Source organism: Hippoglossus hippoglossus, chromosome 9 (genome assembly GCF_009819705.1).
Source record: "Hippoglossus hippoglossus isolate fHipHip1 chromosome 9, fHipHip1.pri, whole genome shotgun sequence".
Lineage (NCBI taxonomy): Eukaryota > Metazoa > Chordata > Actinopteri > Pleuronectiformes > Pleuronectidae > Hippoglossus > Hippoglossus hippoglossus.
This window is the reverse complement of record NC_047159.1, coordinates 19103641-19122784: the sequence shown is the minus strand read 5'-3', so window position 1 is coordinate 19122784 and position 19144 is coordinate 19103641. Positions and strand designations below refer to the sequence as shown.

Genomic DNA, 19144 nt, shown 5'->3' with positions numbered 1-19144 from the left:
ATAACGTGACTGACAATCCTTGGCTCATGGGGAAAGAATAAATCATCGGGACGTTCTTCAATACTATCAAATAACTGCAGAATGAATACTTAATGCTCAGTTGCCATGAATTGATCATGAGCATCAATGGAAGTGGATCTGATTGGCTCTGTGATTTAATGTCAGTGGCTTTATGGGCTTATTAACGTGTTGTCTTAAATGATTTAGACCCAGCACTTATTCCTCAGAGGTAACCCCTTACATTGTGTGGAGCTTCAATTTCAATTAAATATGAACTAGACTTGTCAATGACAATCAATATATAGAATTTCCAGTTAATAGAGTTTGACTAATGACACAGCACCACGTGGACTGACAGCTGAGCTAAGTGACAGGTTGACTGACAGGACCACTCAGTGAACAAGTGCAGATCAGAGTCAGCTACTGGAACACCGACGGTCATCCAGTTAGCACATTAGACGACCACGCTACATGATATGAGAGAGACCAGTAGGAGATTTACACTGGATCTTAGTGAGTCATTTACATGTTACTCAGCTAAAAATCTGACTTCAGTAAGTCAATTCAGAGATTGAGTGATTGATCTTGTCAGTCACAGATCGAGTGACTGCTGCACTCAATTTCCATGAAGCCAAAAGAAATGTATTTGTCTGTGTAGTTTAAAATGATTATAGTTTGGAATATAACTGAAATGATTGGAAATTGAAACCAAATGTAATATTATCCTATATGTCTCTAAAGACAAAAATGGAGTATACAGAAGAATTAATGCAATCCAAAATCTAGAATGTCACTGGGTAGAGTTCATACCTCCACCAGGGCCTGACTGTCCCCTTGTGAAACCACATTTAAATTCACCGGATCCAGATTTTATTTGGATCTGAACCAAGTTGCACACACTCATAAATGCTCACACTCCCCTGAATCTATCAATTAGTCTCTGAGAAATCAACAAATATGTTTTGGGGTTATTTTTTTATTCTTAGATCTGCCCTCTGATCCAGATCCACACGAACATTTTAAATTCTAATTTCTGTCTAGGAGTTTCCCCATAATGCTGTTGATAAACAAACAAACAAATGTAGACAAAAACATAACCTCCTTGGCAGAGGTAATAATAGATTTGGAGCATTGAGCTGTTCTGATATGAAAGATTAAATCCAGCAGAGTTAATGGAGACCTCTGTATTCTCTGGATGGAGGCTGCACACCCATATTTGACTTAAAGACATGCACTTTTACATATTTCAAAAATAATACTGCAGATTTAATTCACTACTGATTAGTGGTTTCAAACAACACTGACAGACATAAGAACAATTGTGCAACATTTGAAGAAAATTTAAGTTATAAAAAATTGCATCTGTATTCACAAACACTTATCTCGCTTGTCTCTCAATTGTGAATACATCCTTTCACAAAAACTAGTGTTTCAAGTCTCTTCCCTCTCAGTTTACAGTTTGCAGCTGAACATCAATTCTCAGTAAAGTGCTTTGTTTTCAGTCTCTGTCAGTGCCGTGATGTTGTCACTGCTCAGTGTCTCTGCAGGCTCGGCACCCTGTACACCCTGGGTTCACTTTGCTGAGAGAACCCAGGCAGGTACCCGGGAGTGCCGTGGTTGTCGTGGTGATAGGGCCTGGGGACGGGAGCCCTGGTGGCCAGAGGTTGGCGTTCTTGGTCTCCAACAGGAGGCGGAGGGTTGCGTCCGTTCTTGCCATGATGAGGCCTCTGACTGCTGCCTTGTTGTTCGTCTCCATCTGCTGAAAGAGAAGGTCAAGATAGGAGGCATCTCAGATGTGGGTAGGAAATAATAACGCAGTTTATTGACATTGCAGGAAAAGTGCACTGGAAGAATTAAGAACAGATGTATTCAACAAGAGCTTTGACTGTTCTAATAATCTTTATTCTACTTTATTGTAATTTGAGACTAGGGCCTAATTTGTAAATTAAGGTAAAATAAGTCTTGAAATGACAAATTAATGTCATAAAATTGAACTATTATATTTTCATATATTTATTTAGAAAAGAACAGAAGTGAAGTCTCACTCTCTTGTTGTTGCTGTGCAGTCTGTGACGTTGCATTTGTGGCCTCCTCCAGATCCATTTGTGCCTTCAGCGCTGCTCGTTTGTTCTTCTTCTTGTTTTCCTCATTTTGCTTGAAAGAGACACACAATCAATTATTTTAGTTTATAAATGTAGAAAAAAAGTTAAAGAAAATATACATTACTCGTCAGAGGACTTTTATTTAGCTTGTGACACAGTGACTAGTGATGTATTGTAAAACTCAGAAATGTTACTCTGCTGCCCTCTGCTGAAGCAATGATACTAATACAACTTACAGCAGTCAGCCAGACACCTCACAGTGCATTGTGTTTTGTTTTTTAAACCGTGTTGGAAAGTTACAAAACTGCTCAAATTATATTGGAAAAGCTAATGTAGTAAATATAATAACAAACAAGAAAGCTTCTGCGATTTTTTTTACCTTTACTTGGCTAGAAATTAAATGCCCCCTTTTTTTTCTTCCACTCTCTTAACTTAATTGTGAACCTTATGTATTCAAAAGCACATAAATCAATATTTAATAATCAATATCATTTTGGTTACCGCTTGTAGTTTTTTCTTCAGTTCCACATTAACTTCTTTGTAGCTCTTGGATGTGGATTGCAAGTAATAGATGGCTAGTCTGAAAAATTAAATCACATTAATATTGTCATCATATTATCGAACCTGAAACTATATGACTAAAAGAAGACAAGCACAACACTTTGAACTGTGTGAAAGATATAATGTATGTTCATGACGTCTGCTGCTGGGGGTTTGCTGACTCACACCATGAGCAGTATGAAGGGCAGCACCAGTCCGGGGTTAGAAGCAGAGCTGAACACTTTACCAAACCAGGCAGGGAAGTCGGACTCCAGCGTCTCAGCGATGACATCAAACATACGTTTTTTCCCACTGAGGAGAGGAGAATGATTGTGTCAGAATTAAAGTCATCTCACTGTAAAATCCACATCCCACGAAGGAGCTCAATTACCTGAAGGGGCCACAGTCAAAGGAAGGAGGAATGGTGACGATGGTGTAAATGGCGGGCAGAGTGGACAGGAAGAGGATGACCAGCAGCATGGCCATGTAGAAGTTATTGGATCCCGAGGCCTTGAAGACTCTTTCCTGTGGCACGTTGCAGCACATCACCGCCCAGCACTGCAGGTACATGGACACATGGAGCCGGAGGACGTTCAGGGCGGGGAGACAGGGTGCATAGAACGCGCCCATCCTGGAGGCCAAGGAAAAGAGGGAGTGGAGGAGAGGCTCAAAGTGCTGCTTTTCATCACAGTATTGTATCACACTGGTGAAGGCACAGAAATGAGATATGTTTCATTTTCTTACCATATCATTCCTTGATTGAAGATCAGGCTCAGGACGTTCCCACTGACATCAAACTCCGAGTAGGAAGGCTTTCACGAACAACATCAAAGAGAGAAATAACCCTCTGCTGTGACTCATCTTTTCACAGCCAGGTGCACCAAAATGATACACACCTGAACTTCATGTGCACACTCATCAGTTATAAAAGATGACTCACAAATCCAGCCTCCAGGTCCCAACACCAGCAGTAGTTGAGAAAACGAACGAGCACGGCTCTCAGGAAATCCCCAATCAGCAGCGTGATGTAGGTTGTCATGGTATCAGATATGATCAGCCGGACAAACTCCTGCAGAGGATGAAGCATTACAATCAATATATTTGATAGTAAAATTATTTTAAAGATAGAATAGATGTTTGTCTCATGACAATCAACTGGGGTTATACTTCTTTGCATGTTTCAATATGTAACATGCATGTTAACATGTTGCAATGTTTATTGTATATGTTTATTTCTAATGACACAGTGTAACTAAGTATATGTCCTACCCAATACAAAATGTATTGTATTTCATCTTTAAAGGGAAGGTTGGTAATTGTTTGGTAACTTTGTATCTTATTTGTTTTAATCCTCTTCATGTCCCACTAGCCATCAATAAAAAAAGTTGTCTGGTCTGGCCTCTCAGGATTGTAATAAACACAGCAAATCATTTAATTCTGAGTGAAAAGACGTTTGTGTTTTTCTGATTTGTAGTTTTTTATAAATCAAACATTTCTAAAAGTGATACGAATCTAAGGTCACATTTCTATTTCCAACAGAAATCATTGTTGAATACAATCTTGATTATGGTGGCAAACATTGCAATGTACGGTGACATGATAAATAAATGGTGATATAATCCATAGGTTTTAAAAAGTCGTCTCAACTAAAAATGGCTACAGACTAAGTCAAACCATGTCAGCAGCAAGTTAGATAGAAACTGCCTGTGCCATGTTAGTGCTGATTGACAGACAAAAACAGTAATGAACTGAAATGAGATAAAATTATTTTGTTATTTGGAAAATGGTGTTGGGACATGAAAGCTGTCTTTGCTTTGTACTCATATAATCAAGCAGTCACATTGAGTACCCATACCTGTGTGCTGCAACTACAATTACATCATAGAGCTACATAACAGGTCACAAACACTCCTGCACACTGACCTGCCCCACCATGGTCTCCCAGCAGGGCCCTCTGGGCACGTCAGCAGGTTGGATAATGATGGGAGGAGCAGTGCTGTTTCCTGATACGGAGCTGTTGTAAAAACTGGCTTCCCACATGCTTATATTATACTTTATGATCATTTCCTCCTCCCTCTGAGACAGAAATACACACACACGCTTTCACATCAGTCAAAATGTGACATTACAAAAGTATCTCACACGTCCCCACCCACTCCCACTCACTTTCAGGTTGATCTCGTCCATCAATGCGATGATGAAGGTGTAGAGATTTCCCAGGAAGAGGGCAAAGATGCGACCCAGCTGCCACTGCAGGGCGACGCGCGGGTGGTAGTTCTCCAGGGCGCTGATGACGTCAAACAGCATGGGGCAGAACATCCCCAGCAGTGACATGACCATGTTTACCTGAGAAACACATGGCTCTCAGAAACCCCATGTCACATGTGGCAACACAAATAGACAGCCTAGATGTTTTTATAGCCTCTTTTGAGTCAGTATATTGTTATGTTTCTAGTCAGGCTAGACAATATAAACATTTTGTTCTGTTGATTTGCAGTGCGTTTCACCGTTTGATTTTTATGGCTCAGTCTTTATACCTATAACAATCAATACATAGCGCAGTGGCTTTGTCCCAAACATATATAAATACAGATACTGAGCATATAAAGTGTAAGTTGTTTATTCCTATTGGAAAAGTAACAAAATAAATGATCGTACTAAGATGTTACGATTTTTGAGTGTTACTCAAGTAAACTATTCCACCACAAAGTAATGCAAAAAGGAAAGGACACTGAAATGTTCAAAATCATCCTGTTGTACTAATGCTTTAAAAACTATAAAGGCTACCACAGCACACTGTGTAAATGATTCCCTGTCTCTCCATCTTTCATTTCTACCTCGTTCCTTTCCCACCAGGTGTGATTATCCAGTCCGTCTAGGGCAAACTTCTGAGAGCGACGCACTACGAAGTAGATGAGGTATCCACTTCCTGCCAAACAGCACAAGACCAGGAAGTTGGCCAGCACCCGCAGAAAACGGGTCAGATGGATGTTGTCGTCCTTGTGGCTCTCCTGTTCCTCTAAGATCGCCTCCTTTAGAGGAAGGAGGACGTATATGATTGTATCATAAATGGAAACACTTACTACACAAGACAAAAACAGTAACGCTGCACTGACCTTGAAACTGGTGGTGATGGAGGCAAACTTGTTGTCTGCAGTTTCAGGGTTTCCTATCAGGTAGTCCCAGCTGGTGAACATCTTCCAGCTGAAATTAAAGCTGTTATCATCTCCAACCCCCGACTCATTGGAATTACGGGCCATCCTTTAGTAAGAGATCATCACAGGTTCAGTAGAACACAGAGCCTCAGAGAGATCTGTTCATTGTTTGTAGTCATGATTAACTTACGTTCTTATGACCACCATGTAGCTGTAGGCCACAGTTCCCACACCGACCAGGAAGTACGACAGAGGCATACGGAACTTAAGCCAGCCAATGGCACGCTGGCTGTTGTAGTATCCATAGAAAAGGACGGAATACTGAGCATAACCCTGTGAATACAAATTTCTGTTGCCGTAATATCACAGATTTTCATATTCATGGGTGTAGTTGGAACTTTGTGCTGCAAAACCTCTTTATTTAAAAACTGGCAATCAGATATATGTAACAAGGCAACATAAAATGCTGTTTAAAGTGGGCGAGGTTAGCATGTTGTCACTCACCCCACAGTCCCATAAGACAGCAAAGTCCATGGCACTGGCCTCCTCGGCCCTGGGGACAGTTTTTCTTGAGATGCTGCCATAGGGCCTTCCCATCAATGCCTGTAACAACAACAATGATAAAAGATTGTCCCCTCTTTAAAGGGAAACAAATAATTTTGAACTGTACAGTATGTGAAGCCAATAAAATGATACTTGCTTTTTCCTCAAGAGGCATTTTATTCATTTTTACTTTTGTGGAATTTTAAGAGTTGCAGCAATCCATACAGGATGAAACAAATCATGAATAACTACTTGGGGTTCAATGGCTGAGATAAATTCTTTGATTTTAGTAATAACCAATCAACAGTGTGACGAGGGTAGGACTGATTCTCAACTGATAAAAACAGGAGGGGTATTTAAAACAAGCAAAAGCCTGCAAAAATCAGAACAACAAATATAATAATAAGGACGTTTTTATGAAAAATGGCACCATACCTCTGGAACCATCACGAGGCCAAAGGTCAGACCAAACAGGATCATGTTGATGCCATACATCCACCTCAGGAAGATAAAGTAAGAAGCAACTGAGGAGCCAAAATGACCTGAGAGGCAGAGGGAATAAATGGAAGGATGATCATTACACTAATGACTTCAACACTTTAAATGGGAAACTCAATCTATGTATTGTACATATACAAACAAACCCACTTTCAATCTCCTTTATTTTCATCTCCCATGGAATGCAAACAGTTTTGAAGTTTTCAAAGTCCCGTTGAAACTTCATCCATTTCTAATAAGAAATAAATTAATTGAAAATGCATCGTAGATTCCTTTACATCATGATCTAAATGATATTGTATATAAAGGTCAGTGATTCCTTGCCTTGGTCATCATGACCTTGTAAGCATAGAGCCGTCTGCCTTTCCCTTTCCCCAGAGCGCCCTCATATTTCTCCACAAACTCCTGAGACTCTCTGTAGGCGAATGATTCACAGATTTACAGGTGATAACTTGAATTGCATTTTGGGTGAAGTCCTGTTTTTGTCATACTACAAAGTAAAGTACCGTAAAGTGACAAGTTTCTTTTTCATTGGCCAGGGTTTCCCCCTCAGACTTTGGATCAGTTTCTTCCTCTCGTCCACTGCCTCCTTCAGTTTCTCCAGCTCCTCCGGCGACAGAGACTCTGGCCTCAACTCCTTCTCCTCAACATCCTCTTCCTCATTGTCTTCATTGGCTTCCTCACTCATCTCCTGCTCTGAACTGAGACACAGAAGAGTAGTGGGTTTAATGTTGCACCTCCACATGAGCATGATCCAATAGTTTTCTTCAGTACAGGGAACTGCAAGACTTGTGAGATAATACTTTACCTTGTTTCAACTACTTTCTTGTGTTTTTTCTTCTTATCTTCCTTTGCTTTCTCCTTTACTGTGTGTTTACCTCCATCGTCTTTTTTCTCTTCATGTTTGGCACCTCCATGCTTCCTTTTTCCCTTTGCATTTCTAACTTCAGCCTCTCCTTCCTCCTCCTCCTTTTCCTCCACTTTTCTTGTTTTCTCATTTTTGACATTCTTCCTTGTTTTTGCCTTCTTACCACTTTTTATTTTGGCCTGCTCCTCCTCATCCCTCTCTCGTCCTTTTGCTTCTTGATGGCGTTTTGCTCTCTTTCTCCTCCTTTCTCTTTTCTCAAGCCTGTTCTGGGATTCCTCTTCCTCTTCTACCGTTTCTTTAGATGCTCCTTTCCTCCTCCTATTCCCCCTCTTCTTTTTCTCTCTGTCACCATCCCTTCTCCTCCCTCTGTGTCTTCCCCTCTCCAGCTCCTCTTGAAAAGTGGACTCTTCATCCTCGTCACCTGCAGTAAAACGTGAATGTTGTGTTTATTCAGTGGCAAAATAACCATTAATATGCTGCACAGATTAATGGAGTGTATTATATATTGTCTTATCGACCAGTACAAGCCACATTCACCCCTTCATACACAGGAGGACCCAGGTCATGACAGACAGGCAAATAGGATTGTCTTTATTGAATAGAGTCCCAGGTCATGAAACAATATTTATATATGGTGGCAGCAGTGACAGTGAAGCCTCTGAGAAAAGTGGAGGAAGAACAGGTCCAAGACACTGAAGACTTTGTAAAGCAAAAAGTGATCCGAAACCATGTGACGCATTAGTGATTAATGTTATGATCTAAAAAAAAACACTCACCTTTAAACTCCAGTTCAATGTCACCTGTAAAATAGATGAAATTTCAATGTAAAAAATATAAAGGTGAAAAGTGTTTTGCAAAACCTTTTAATTTTCACTTCTCTCAGCTTGTGACGAATTGGAATCAATTTGTTATTTTAGGCTACGACAACTTTTCTTTTGTCTTCAGAGTTTAAACATTTTGTCCTCCATATGTTTTAGTTTATTCTCAGAATTAATTTCCAAACCTGATAAAGATGCCTCATGTGTCACAGCATCAAATCAGTGCATCGTCTGCGTCATTATAGTCAGATTCTGAGTAGTTCAGTTAAATGAGGCGATCATAACCTCATCGTCATGGTTCATATTTTTTTTAAGTTTTAGATCGTTTTATTACATTGTTTTATATCATATCTCTGTGAAGGAAAGTGACTTTGTTTTGAACTTTGTTATGTACAAAAAAACCTATTGTTGGTATTATTAGCATTTTTAATGATTAAATAACTCCTTAAATAACTACCTTCTCCATGGCATTACCAACAACTGCCTGCTCTGATGACCTCAACTCCTTAAATCCAGTGCATTTATTATGGCTATAAAAACCACCATGACCCTTTTCACTGGCAGAGTTGAATGACTAACTTATTGTGTACCTGGCACTATTGTCCTGCATTAAAGGGGATGAAGAGGAGAACAAAAAGGACCACTGAAAGACTGAACAGATATTTATGTAGTCGGCCCTTTGATGTGTGTCCTTAGTGTAACCGGAGTGGCCAGCACACGGGTCATTACGGCCATGTGCAGGAGAGGGGCACAAAAGAGACAAACAATGGTCTAATGAAGGGAGACGGGTCGGCTGAGCCCACGAGGACAGAGGAGACAGACGAGGGCCAGAGGCCAGCGCCCAAATATGCAGCCCAATAAGGGGGACGCAAGAAAGTAGTGTATATGTGTGTTAGTGGTGGTGGACTGATGCTTTTTATCAATCATTGAACTTAGAAACTCAAACAGTAGCTTTACCATTTTCACATGTATGTTCTCTTCATATAACTGAACTTGAGGCTCCACTAAACTCAATAAATATAGCACAAAATATATCTATATCGTAAAAACACACTCAGAGACTGGTCATTAGACAACATCTTTTTTTATTTTGTATTTCTATTGTAACAATGTATTGTGACCTTTTTATAGATGAGAAAAGTCTCACCAGGGACAGGGATTGCCACTTAGCCCCGGCTAGAAATCCTACATGCAGTACATGAGTATCAAGTTCCTGTTTCTCTGAATTGTCCCAGAATAAACAAATGAATAAATAAATATAAAACTAATCGGACTTGTATATTTTTGATAATCTGTAATATTTTCTCCTAATGAAGATGTTGGCACAAACTGAAAAATTAAACAAGACATATAGCGGATTATGGGAAGTAAATCTATGAAATTTTGTATCTGAACATGTACAAATGATAAACACCCTCCATTAAAAAACGCCCCGCAATATAAAAATACGCGAAGAAGAGCATCAATTTTGTTTTTAAATTTGAAATATAAAGATGGTCCTGGTCTTACTGTTGTTCTCAGTGGTGATCAGACCGTCTCGAGGCATCTTCCTCATTCCAGCATCCAGTGGGCATGTGAGGTGGGCTCTGACCTGCTGCATCGTTACAGGGAAGGTGTGTGTGTGTGTGTGTGTGTGTGTGTGTGTGTGTGTGTTTGTGTGTGTGTGTGTGTGTTTGTGTGTGTGTGTGTGTGTGTCAAGCGGCTGGAACGATGGTGAGCAAGTTCACTTTTTCCTCACCACCCATCGACCCGAAACAGGGACAAAGACGCCATGGAAACCCTAGAGCCACGCAATTTCACTGGCAATCAATTATTCAGAACAATTATGACAGCCTTTATGCAGCTGTGAATGTGTGTTTGTGAATGTTTTGAGTGTGTGTATGTGTGGCAGACAAACTAAACTAAACACAAAAAACACAAAGGCTGTGAGAGCAGTAGGCCTAAATGTGGGTCATGGCTCTTTTGTCTTAATGGTATCATAACAAATGACTCAGCTGTTTACTAAGAAGAGATATTCATAAATCACATTAACCTTATGTAGCTGTACGTCCTTGTGATCCACCATCTGCTTTTATTCATGAAATAAGGACAATGTCTATAGTGGCTTTTATCAGTGTACAGTCATACCCACAACCTCGTCATATCTGAATCAGCCCCTATGAATAAAATAGCTAAATTAATCTAGATGATACTGATCCTTGACCAACTACTTCTTTGAATTCGCTTTTTTAAAATTTGCTTTCATTAGAGGTTTGTATATCAATAAGCAGGGGTGAGCTGATACTCGAATAGTCAGTGTGCACACCACATGCCCTGTTTCTCTTATTCTTTACGTAATGCTAACTATTTATCTGTGAGTTGTTGTGCCTTTTGTGGTTATAAAACCTTTTCACAGTGTGATGAAGAATGAGAAACTGGTCACAGATATTGTCTTAGCCTTGTGTGGTAATGAAGGTTTCTGGATCCGTTCAGTCAAATGACACATCTGAATGTGTGTTTGTGTATACGTGGTTGTATAATAACAAGTTTTAAAAAAGAGACTCGCCTGGCTCCCACAACGAAAACTATTACATATTAGGTTTAAGGTTAGTATAAGGATTGATAAAGGTTAGTATAAGAGTTGGTTCAGGTTGGTATAAGGGTTGATTAAGGTAAGGGTTGATTAAGGTTAGTATAAGGGTTGGTTAAGGTTGGTATAAGGGTTTGTTAAGGTTGGTATAAGGATTGATAACGGTTAGTATAAGAGTTGGTTAAGGTTGGTATAAGGGTTGGTTAAGGTTGGTATAAGGGTTGGTTAAGGTTGGTATAAGGGTTGGTTAAGGTTGGTATAAGGATTGGGGTTGAGGTTGCATTTTGAATGTTATTGCCGTATTCTTTTTATCCCCAACGTTAAATATATCATCTTCAGAATTTCAGGGAGAAGTCAGAGTTTAAGAAAATGTTATTCCGTACGCAGCTTGTATGTGCAGAACAAATCATGTGGCCATTTGAAACATCAATGTTAAGGGTAGTGACTAATGAGGCTTGAGTCCTGACACGACATGAACCCACAAAGAAAAGCAAGGAGGTGAGCACCAAGCCAAGGAACCTGCAGAGGGCGGTGTTGTTCTACACGATCAGTAGAAAAAGATCTCTGCCTTGTGAAAGATTACTTTTATCCCAACCACATTTGTTTTCTGCATGTGTGTCTGAGTCTGTGTACAGTTTGTGCTGGCACATGTGGAAAAAGTCTAGCATGTGACAACTGTCTGTTTGTGTATACGTGTATGAACTCGTGTGTGTTCGTGGAGAGGAAAGAGCAGGAGACATATCAGTTTCCTGGTGCTAAAGTTGGCTGCAATTTCGAGGAATCATTGAACACAGAGGTGATGAGGGTCATCGAGGCCATCTGAGCAGAGAGTAGCATCGAAAAACAAACTGCAGCCACTACAAGATGCATCTGACTGTAAATGGATACATCAATGCGGCACATAATATATCAGGATTACCGACAGACTACAAAGCGGTTAAAAGAAGCAACAGGATATTTTATAACTGATACAGATAAAACTATATATCCAGTATCCAGTCAATTAGTGAAGAATGATACGACAATACAAATTTACCTCTTGTGAAGATTTGTATAGTCCATAGATGATAAAGATAGAAGACATGAAACAAAAATTATGCCAAACCGTCTCAGTGGCTGGCTGCAGTATAGGTCATTAATTCCACCTCCTCCATGTTAGGGGATGGGACATTGACCAAACATAAAAGTCAAAGTACACGTTAAAAAATGTCAAAGATGGTTACTGTCCTTCCACAAAAACGTTTTCATTTAATCTACTTTGTACTCCAAAAAATAGTCCGTGGCAAAAGATAACTCAAAAGTATCCACTTACGACGGGTTAAATGAGAAAACTCTTTATCCTTAGTAAACTTGGATGATCAGACAGAACATTTAAAGAGAAGGATTTGTACAGGTGACGTGGCCTTATGGGCAGATGCAGTGTTTCAATACTATTCCGTCGAAGCTGAGTATGTGCACTTTATGGTTTAAACTGTACATGTCAAGTCCTTAAAGAACTGCATTTCTTATAGAACACCTTTAATAATTATAGCAACCCTACAACAAGACTAACATGTGCTTAAATTAATCTAACGTAATCTTATCAAATGTTATGTATTTGAAAGTGCACTGTGTCCCGGTCTGTTCTGACAAATGTGTCTAAGAGTACGTATGTGTTTCTGAACTGGAATTGATAGGAGTGTATTGCTGTTCATACACAGTCTGTACTGCTTTTTGTCTGTCTGGTGAAAGACTCAAATCATTTGGAGCTATCAGTGTGCAGGGGATAGTCAGTGATTCATCCATCTGTTGGCGTGACAAAAGGCCAGTGAGCCCTGCAAAGTGCCTGAATGTACTGTAATGAGTCAAACAGCCGCTCTGCAACAGATGATCAGTCTGTCACCAGGCTCCGTTCACCCTAATGCAGGTCAGAGCGGCAGGAAAAAACAGCTCCCAAACAGTGGAACCCTATCGAGTGAGATCCGCAGGAATTGTACTGTATCTTTGTTTACAATAAATGTCAGAGGTTACTTCTTTTTTTTTTTCAAAACAAAGTGTACCTATTATCAGTCAAAACAAATGACAGTGGACTCCTATCCTTCTCCACTGATATCAATCCACCAGTGAACTTGGTATAACATTAACGTGTCCTCGGCTCGTGACAGTAAATGCAAAGCAGCGGGGAGTTGTGGCCTCGAGGGTTAATACCTGGCTTGTTTTTGTCAGAGGGAAGGAGGGAGAAGAGAGGTGAGAAGAGAATGTGAGCTATACACCTGTAACTCAGAAAACAAACACAGTGTCTCACGTGCATTCTCACTGGGACACAGGCTGTTTATCTGGAAGACTGTTGATTGATTGGGGAGAGGTTAGACTTGGTTTTTTTTACGGTTTACAGGGGAAAACAGACGTCTTTGAGTATTGATGAAGTTTATCATCTAGTTCTTAAAATGAGAACAACAGTGGTAGATTGGACCAGCCACGTGTCTTTACTTGGAAACAGAGGCCCCATTTGCTGGAATTTTTTTTCTTCTTCTCTTGTTTTCCCCTTTACTCAATTCCTCCTTCCTGTTTCTACGTGTTCATGCAGAGAGCTGACTGTTGTGGTGGAAGTCGAAAAAGAAAGAAATCTCAGCCTGCAACAAATCAAGTGCAGGAGAGACCTTTTGCAAAGCGTGTGCATGATGCTGCCAGTCACAGAGAGACAGTGTGTAGGTGTGAGTGAGGGAGAGCAAAAAAGAGAGAGAGCATGGTAAGTATGCGTGAGTAAAACCGCGTCATCGAGGGGGGCGGTCCCTGTCGCAACTGTGGGTCGTGCGAAGGGCGGGGCTTGGCTTGCTGCAATTGACAGATTATACAGACGGGGGCGTGGCTTGTCCTCACAGACAGAGAAGCACGTGGCTAGGCCCGTCTGCACGAGGGAGCAGCAACAAAGAGCAGCCAGTCTGAGGAGCAGAACACAGGACATCTGCTGCACACACATGTACACACACACACTCCCTCTCTCTCTCTCCCCTTCACACATGCACTCACATTTGTTCGCCACACACAGGCACCCAAGCGCCCATGCAGTGTCATATATCAGCTGCCGAGGACAGACCCACACAGAGCAGCCTGTAAACACACATGGACACGTTGGTTAAAAGCATAGTAAGTATTACTTCTCCTGCCACTTTACACAGGAGCCACATTTGCACATACACACACTTTTTTCACACGCACACAATGTGCTAGTCCAGCAATCACCCAGATGCCCATGTAAGGTGAAGTTTGTGTGTCTGTGTGTGTGAAGAAGGGAGGAGAAGGGAAGAAGGATAGAGCTTAGACCGAGAGCGTGAGCTGGGAAAGTTTCTGGGGGGGGGGACTCCTCCCTGGTCAGAAATAACAAGAAACACATTCACCAGAGGAGTGTAGAGAGGAGTCGTGTAGCAGCACAAGTGAGGGCCTGAATGGTCAGTGGCTGCTGAATCAGCACATCACAGTGAATCAAACCTGTTTTTGTTGCCCTCTATTCATCTCTCCATCGCTCTGTGAGTGTTTAGTTTGTTCCACCTTTCCTCCAGTGTTTCATCCGTTCAACAATTACAGCCACAACAGTGTGAATGGAACTGAACATTTCGAGGAATCAAAACAAAGCTGTCCCTCTTCTCCCCCGAACCACAGACAGGCACCCTCTGTTCAAGAAAATGCTTCTTTTTACTTATGTCAACACACAAACACACACACACACACACACACGTATACACGCGCACACATATGTCGTCACTTGCCTCATAAGGGGCTGCACGTGAACTTGAATGTTGACAGAGCAGGGTGGGGGGGGATCAAGTTTTCGAGCAATGGTTTTAGTCAACCTCGGTACAGAGCTTATCAAGCCCCACACACAGCTTATGTAAATGGTTAAGCTGCCATTTCCACCACTAGCCCCTTTATCAACAGTGTCTCACCACACTGACGCCAGACACTGGCAAGCTGTGTGTGTGTGTGTGTGTGTGTGTGTGTGTGTGTGTGTGTGTGTGTGTGTGTGTGTGTGTGTGTGTGTGTGTGTGTGCGTGTGTCTGGTGGCCCAATATCTGCCTAGTAACTACAGACAGGCTGTTCCAGATTCACATAAGTAATCCTCGCACCCCCCCACACACACACACACACACACACACACAGCACAACAAAAAAAGATACTGCAAATTGTATGCATCTGTTGTCATGGCAACATTGTCACTTTCACCTGCTCACGTGTGTCCATCATGGCTTTGTAAAAAAGAAAAATGCCCCCCCCCCTTCTCAATCCCCAGCCCCCATGCAACCACCAGCACCATAACCACCCACACACACACACTCGGTGGTACCAAAACCTAAAAACACAGACGCACACATATTTTTGGAAGCCAAGCTATGACAGCGAGGGGGGATGGGTAATGATACTCAACACCTCCCACTCTCTCCTCAGCTGCCCCCTCCCTCACTGAAACCCATGAACCTTCACATACTAAACAGACATACATTTCACACACTCCTTCTTTTCTGCAAAGTACAGGGCTGCGTTAACACAACACACACACACACACACACACACACACATACACACGCACACAAAGACCTCAGTGTAAAACACAGACTAGATTCTCCCTCCCTCCCTCCCTCCCCTGTGTTTTCTTTACTCACATTTGAAAAAGCTTTTCAGCTCATGCCTGTAAGTGAACCCTACGATTACTGTAGGTGATACTCGGAGGATAAACGCATCACAAGGCCACATGATGAGTTTTTATGAGAAATATTAAAAATTTGGCCTTTAAAATCTGAAGAACTGACTGTCAGTTGTTCACTTGTTTACCTGTTTTTGATTACGTTGTCTGTTTAATCAGAGAATAATGCTCCTTGTTTTTTAAGACCCCCCCTTGATACACTGGTGGTAAATTGTATGCAAATGACCTCACTGTCATCAAAGTGAGTCTTTGTGAAAAGCTCAAGAAAAAGAAGACAACATATTAACATCATGTGCTATTGAGTAATTTGCTGAAAAGTGTGTTACTTCTCTTTCTCTTTTTGATCATGCCGCACTGTAAGAAAGAACCCCTGACTATATGTGTCTTTTAAATGACTCAGATAATCACCAGCTGTCTTTACAGTTAACAGAGATTAACAATCTGACCAAACCTGATCGGTTTGTTGCTAAGCAAATATTCCCCATGAGTTTACTTTTGATCAGTTGCCAGGTCTCCTCGACACGCTCAATGTGTGTTTCACATTTTGTAAGTTTTATTGATCAGTTTCCTTTATTTTAAAAAGATAACAAATATAACATATTATAATGAATATATTCCCCTAAAATGTTTGTATGTGGTCCAGGTATTACTCATGTTGTAGGGACCTAAATGTGCTTACATGGTCATATTATGGCGATTTGACTTCCTTATAGGGACAAACGGCAAGTCCCCAAAATTTGAAAGTGAAGACATGTTTTGAGGTTTGGTTTGGGTTAGATTAAGATATGGGTTAGGGTTAGGTCATAACTATAAATAATGTTAAGGTAAGTCTCCATGAATTGAATGTATGTCAATATAATTGTAATGTATGTGCGTGTGTGTGTTTGACTGTATTTTGCGTTTGTCTGTTGACGTTGTTTTATATGAAAAAAGAATGCTATTTTTTGTCATTTTTTAGCTGATGCTTCATAATAAAACATTTGAAACAATAAAAATACATTCCCCTACGAAACTGTACAGGTTGAAGAAAAGCAGTAGTTCCTGCTTTTACTTTCGTTTGTCTACGCTTTTTATTTTTCAGTTTCACCATGAATTCTGGTTTGAACTGGAGCAAAACAGGTTATGTTAGCCAATGGCTTCCAGACTGTACTCTTCTTTCCACGAATCCCCTCACTGACAGATGACAACATGTTCCCTCAAACACACACACACACACACTATCCCACCCCAAGTATTTGTTTTCTGCTGAGCGTGGCCTGCAGTGCCTGGGGTTGTGTGTGTCACTACACTGACGAGGTGGTGGAATACGCTGGGACTTGTTAGATCTGCAGGATGAACCATACAGCTCCCACGACTCACTGCGAGTTACACGTTTTCATACTTCACAACTATATGACCAATGCATGATATGCTCTGCTGGCTGATGGTGTTAGAAATGGGGGGGTTATGTAAAACTCGATAAAGAGAAAGTGCCCGCATGATTTGTTTAAGACTTTCCCAAGAAATATGTACACCACCAGATTTTAGAAATACTGAAGACAAGAGTCCAGAGTTCCTGGTTTTATCCAGTACATCCATTACATTTACCGAATGACAACAAAAATGTCTTATGGAAACTCTTCCAGTTTTGTTTCATTTCTTTTAAAATATGTATTTAGCAAATGTATCTACTGACACAACTGTCTAAATGGTTTTCAATATATATATATATATATATATAATATAACACTAGTCAAACAATTCTTCAGGAAAAGTACCTTCTTTTGATTCATGTTTTTGACATAAAACTGTCAAATTTAGGAGTTTTGAATATCTGCATGCTAATTATATCCGCCTTCTCTCCATATGCCCTGAAACAACACTAAGACCTCAAGCGCCCTCAGTGCAGTAAGGACACTGTTTTCCACAACAGCTCCCTTCAGAGACGTAAATAGATTTCACAACCATTTTCTTCCTACAATATAACCCGATCTACAGGTGCTGTTCAGTTGTTGTTCACGTAACTGTGATAGTTTGGGCTAAGAATGGGGCCCAAGGGCTGTAGGGATGTAAATGAGGGTCCTCAGGGGTGGGTGGCGATACCTTTAGTATTGATACTACAAATTCAAGTTCTTTATTTAAATGGAGGGTTGGTTGTTGATGTTTCTGAAAAAACTTTTATCTTATTTGTTGAAATCCTCTTCACACGATCCCGGTAGCCTTCAATAAATAATGTCTTCTGCAGACAAAAGATAAAAAGAGGGTGTCCTGTGTCCCTCAGGACTGCAATAAACACGACCCACCATTTTATTTGAACCAACATACATGAGCAGCATACACTGCTGAAGCAGAGCCGACAGCTAGAAGTTAGCAAACAAAAATCGGCTTCGACCAGCTGTCAGGCAGTTTGCGTTCATGTGTTTTGGGGGGTAGCTTTGAAGAGAGGATCCGATGGTAGGGGATGGTATGTATCTGTGTAGCCTAGCCTTGCTAACTTTTCCTGGCTGGCCAACCCTTGCTTTAAGTCTTGCTAGTAAAAGACTGGTTGGTCAAACGAACACTTCAGACAATAAACATTTTTGATGTTACCTCTTAAATATATATATATATATATATATATATATATATATATATATATATATATATATATATATATATATATTTATAAGCAGATACATAGTGTTTTAACGTGTATTTCAAATAGACCAGTGGTAATTAAACATATTCTGAAGTAGTCTACTGATAATAACACATTCATAGGTCATGTAAGATTGTCTTCCATTTAATAGTATGTAAACTATTTTGATTATATATAAGTATTGTAATCAGTGATTGTGACCCTGGTCTTATCAGAGTATCAGTTTGAAAACAGTGTTAATGCTATCACCCAACCCTCTTTTCTGTTGTTACCTGCTGGAAACAAAGTGTGAGGCAGCCACCAACAAACAGGCTTGTCTATCTTATCTAGCTATAAATGTGGGCTTGTTTTGTTCCTCTGACATTAGTAATCACACTGAGGCAGGAGGGGCGAGGCTGTTTTCCACCAAACAAAATAGTTCCTCCTCTCTCCCACAGGCACAGGATGAGACAGCCCCTGGAGATCACCCTCCTGGTGACAGCATTCTTTTTTTATCTTTTGAAATTCAGTCGTGTCAGCACCATTATTCATTCACCCATTCGTCTGGGGTGGATTACTCAATAGACAAATAAAAAAAAAAATACAAAGATTCGTGTCCTTGTAGGACGATGACGAATGGATGTGTAATAACGCGACCCCTTGGCTACGCGCACGCGCACACCCGACCACCCTCCTCCTCCTCGTCTCGCGGAACTGTACAAAGCGCTCGGGGGCTCCGCGGGCAGCCAATGGCGACACGTCGTTTCACCCGTGAC

At 40.8% G+C, this 19144-nt stretch overlaps 1 protein-coding gene across 1 annotated transcript; it reads right to left on the bottom strand.

Moving 5' to 3' along the window:
* Positions 1-1236: 1236 nt before the first annotated feature.
* On the bottom strand, positions 1237-10124 carry tmc1 (transmembrane channel-like 1). The gene is made up of 20 exons (XM_034595557.1): positions 10034-10124; positions 8483-8506; positions 7647-8127; positions 7345-7539; positions 7163-7253; positions 6989-7070; positions 6776-6882; positions 6302-6400; positions 5988-6130; positions 5759-5903; positions 5480-5674; positions 4809-4988; positions 4566-4718; positions 3583-3711; positions 3387-3454; positions 3034-3273; positions 2829-2954; positions 2604-2682; positions 2046-2154; positions 1237-1759 (listed from the first exon to the last, which is right to left on the bottom strand). Exons 1-20 carry the CDS (start codon positions 10122-10124, stop codon positions 1533-1535), a joined length of 2964 nt encoding a protein of 987 aa, XP_034451448.1. The 3' UTR covers positions 1237-1532.
* Positions 10125-19144: the final 9020 nt, after the last annotated feature.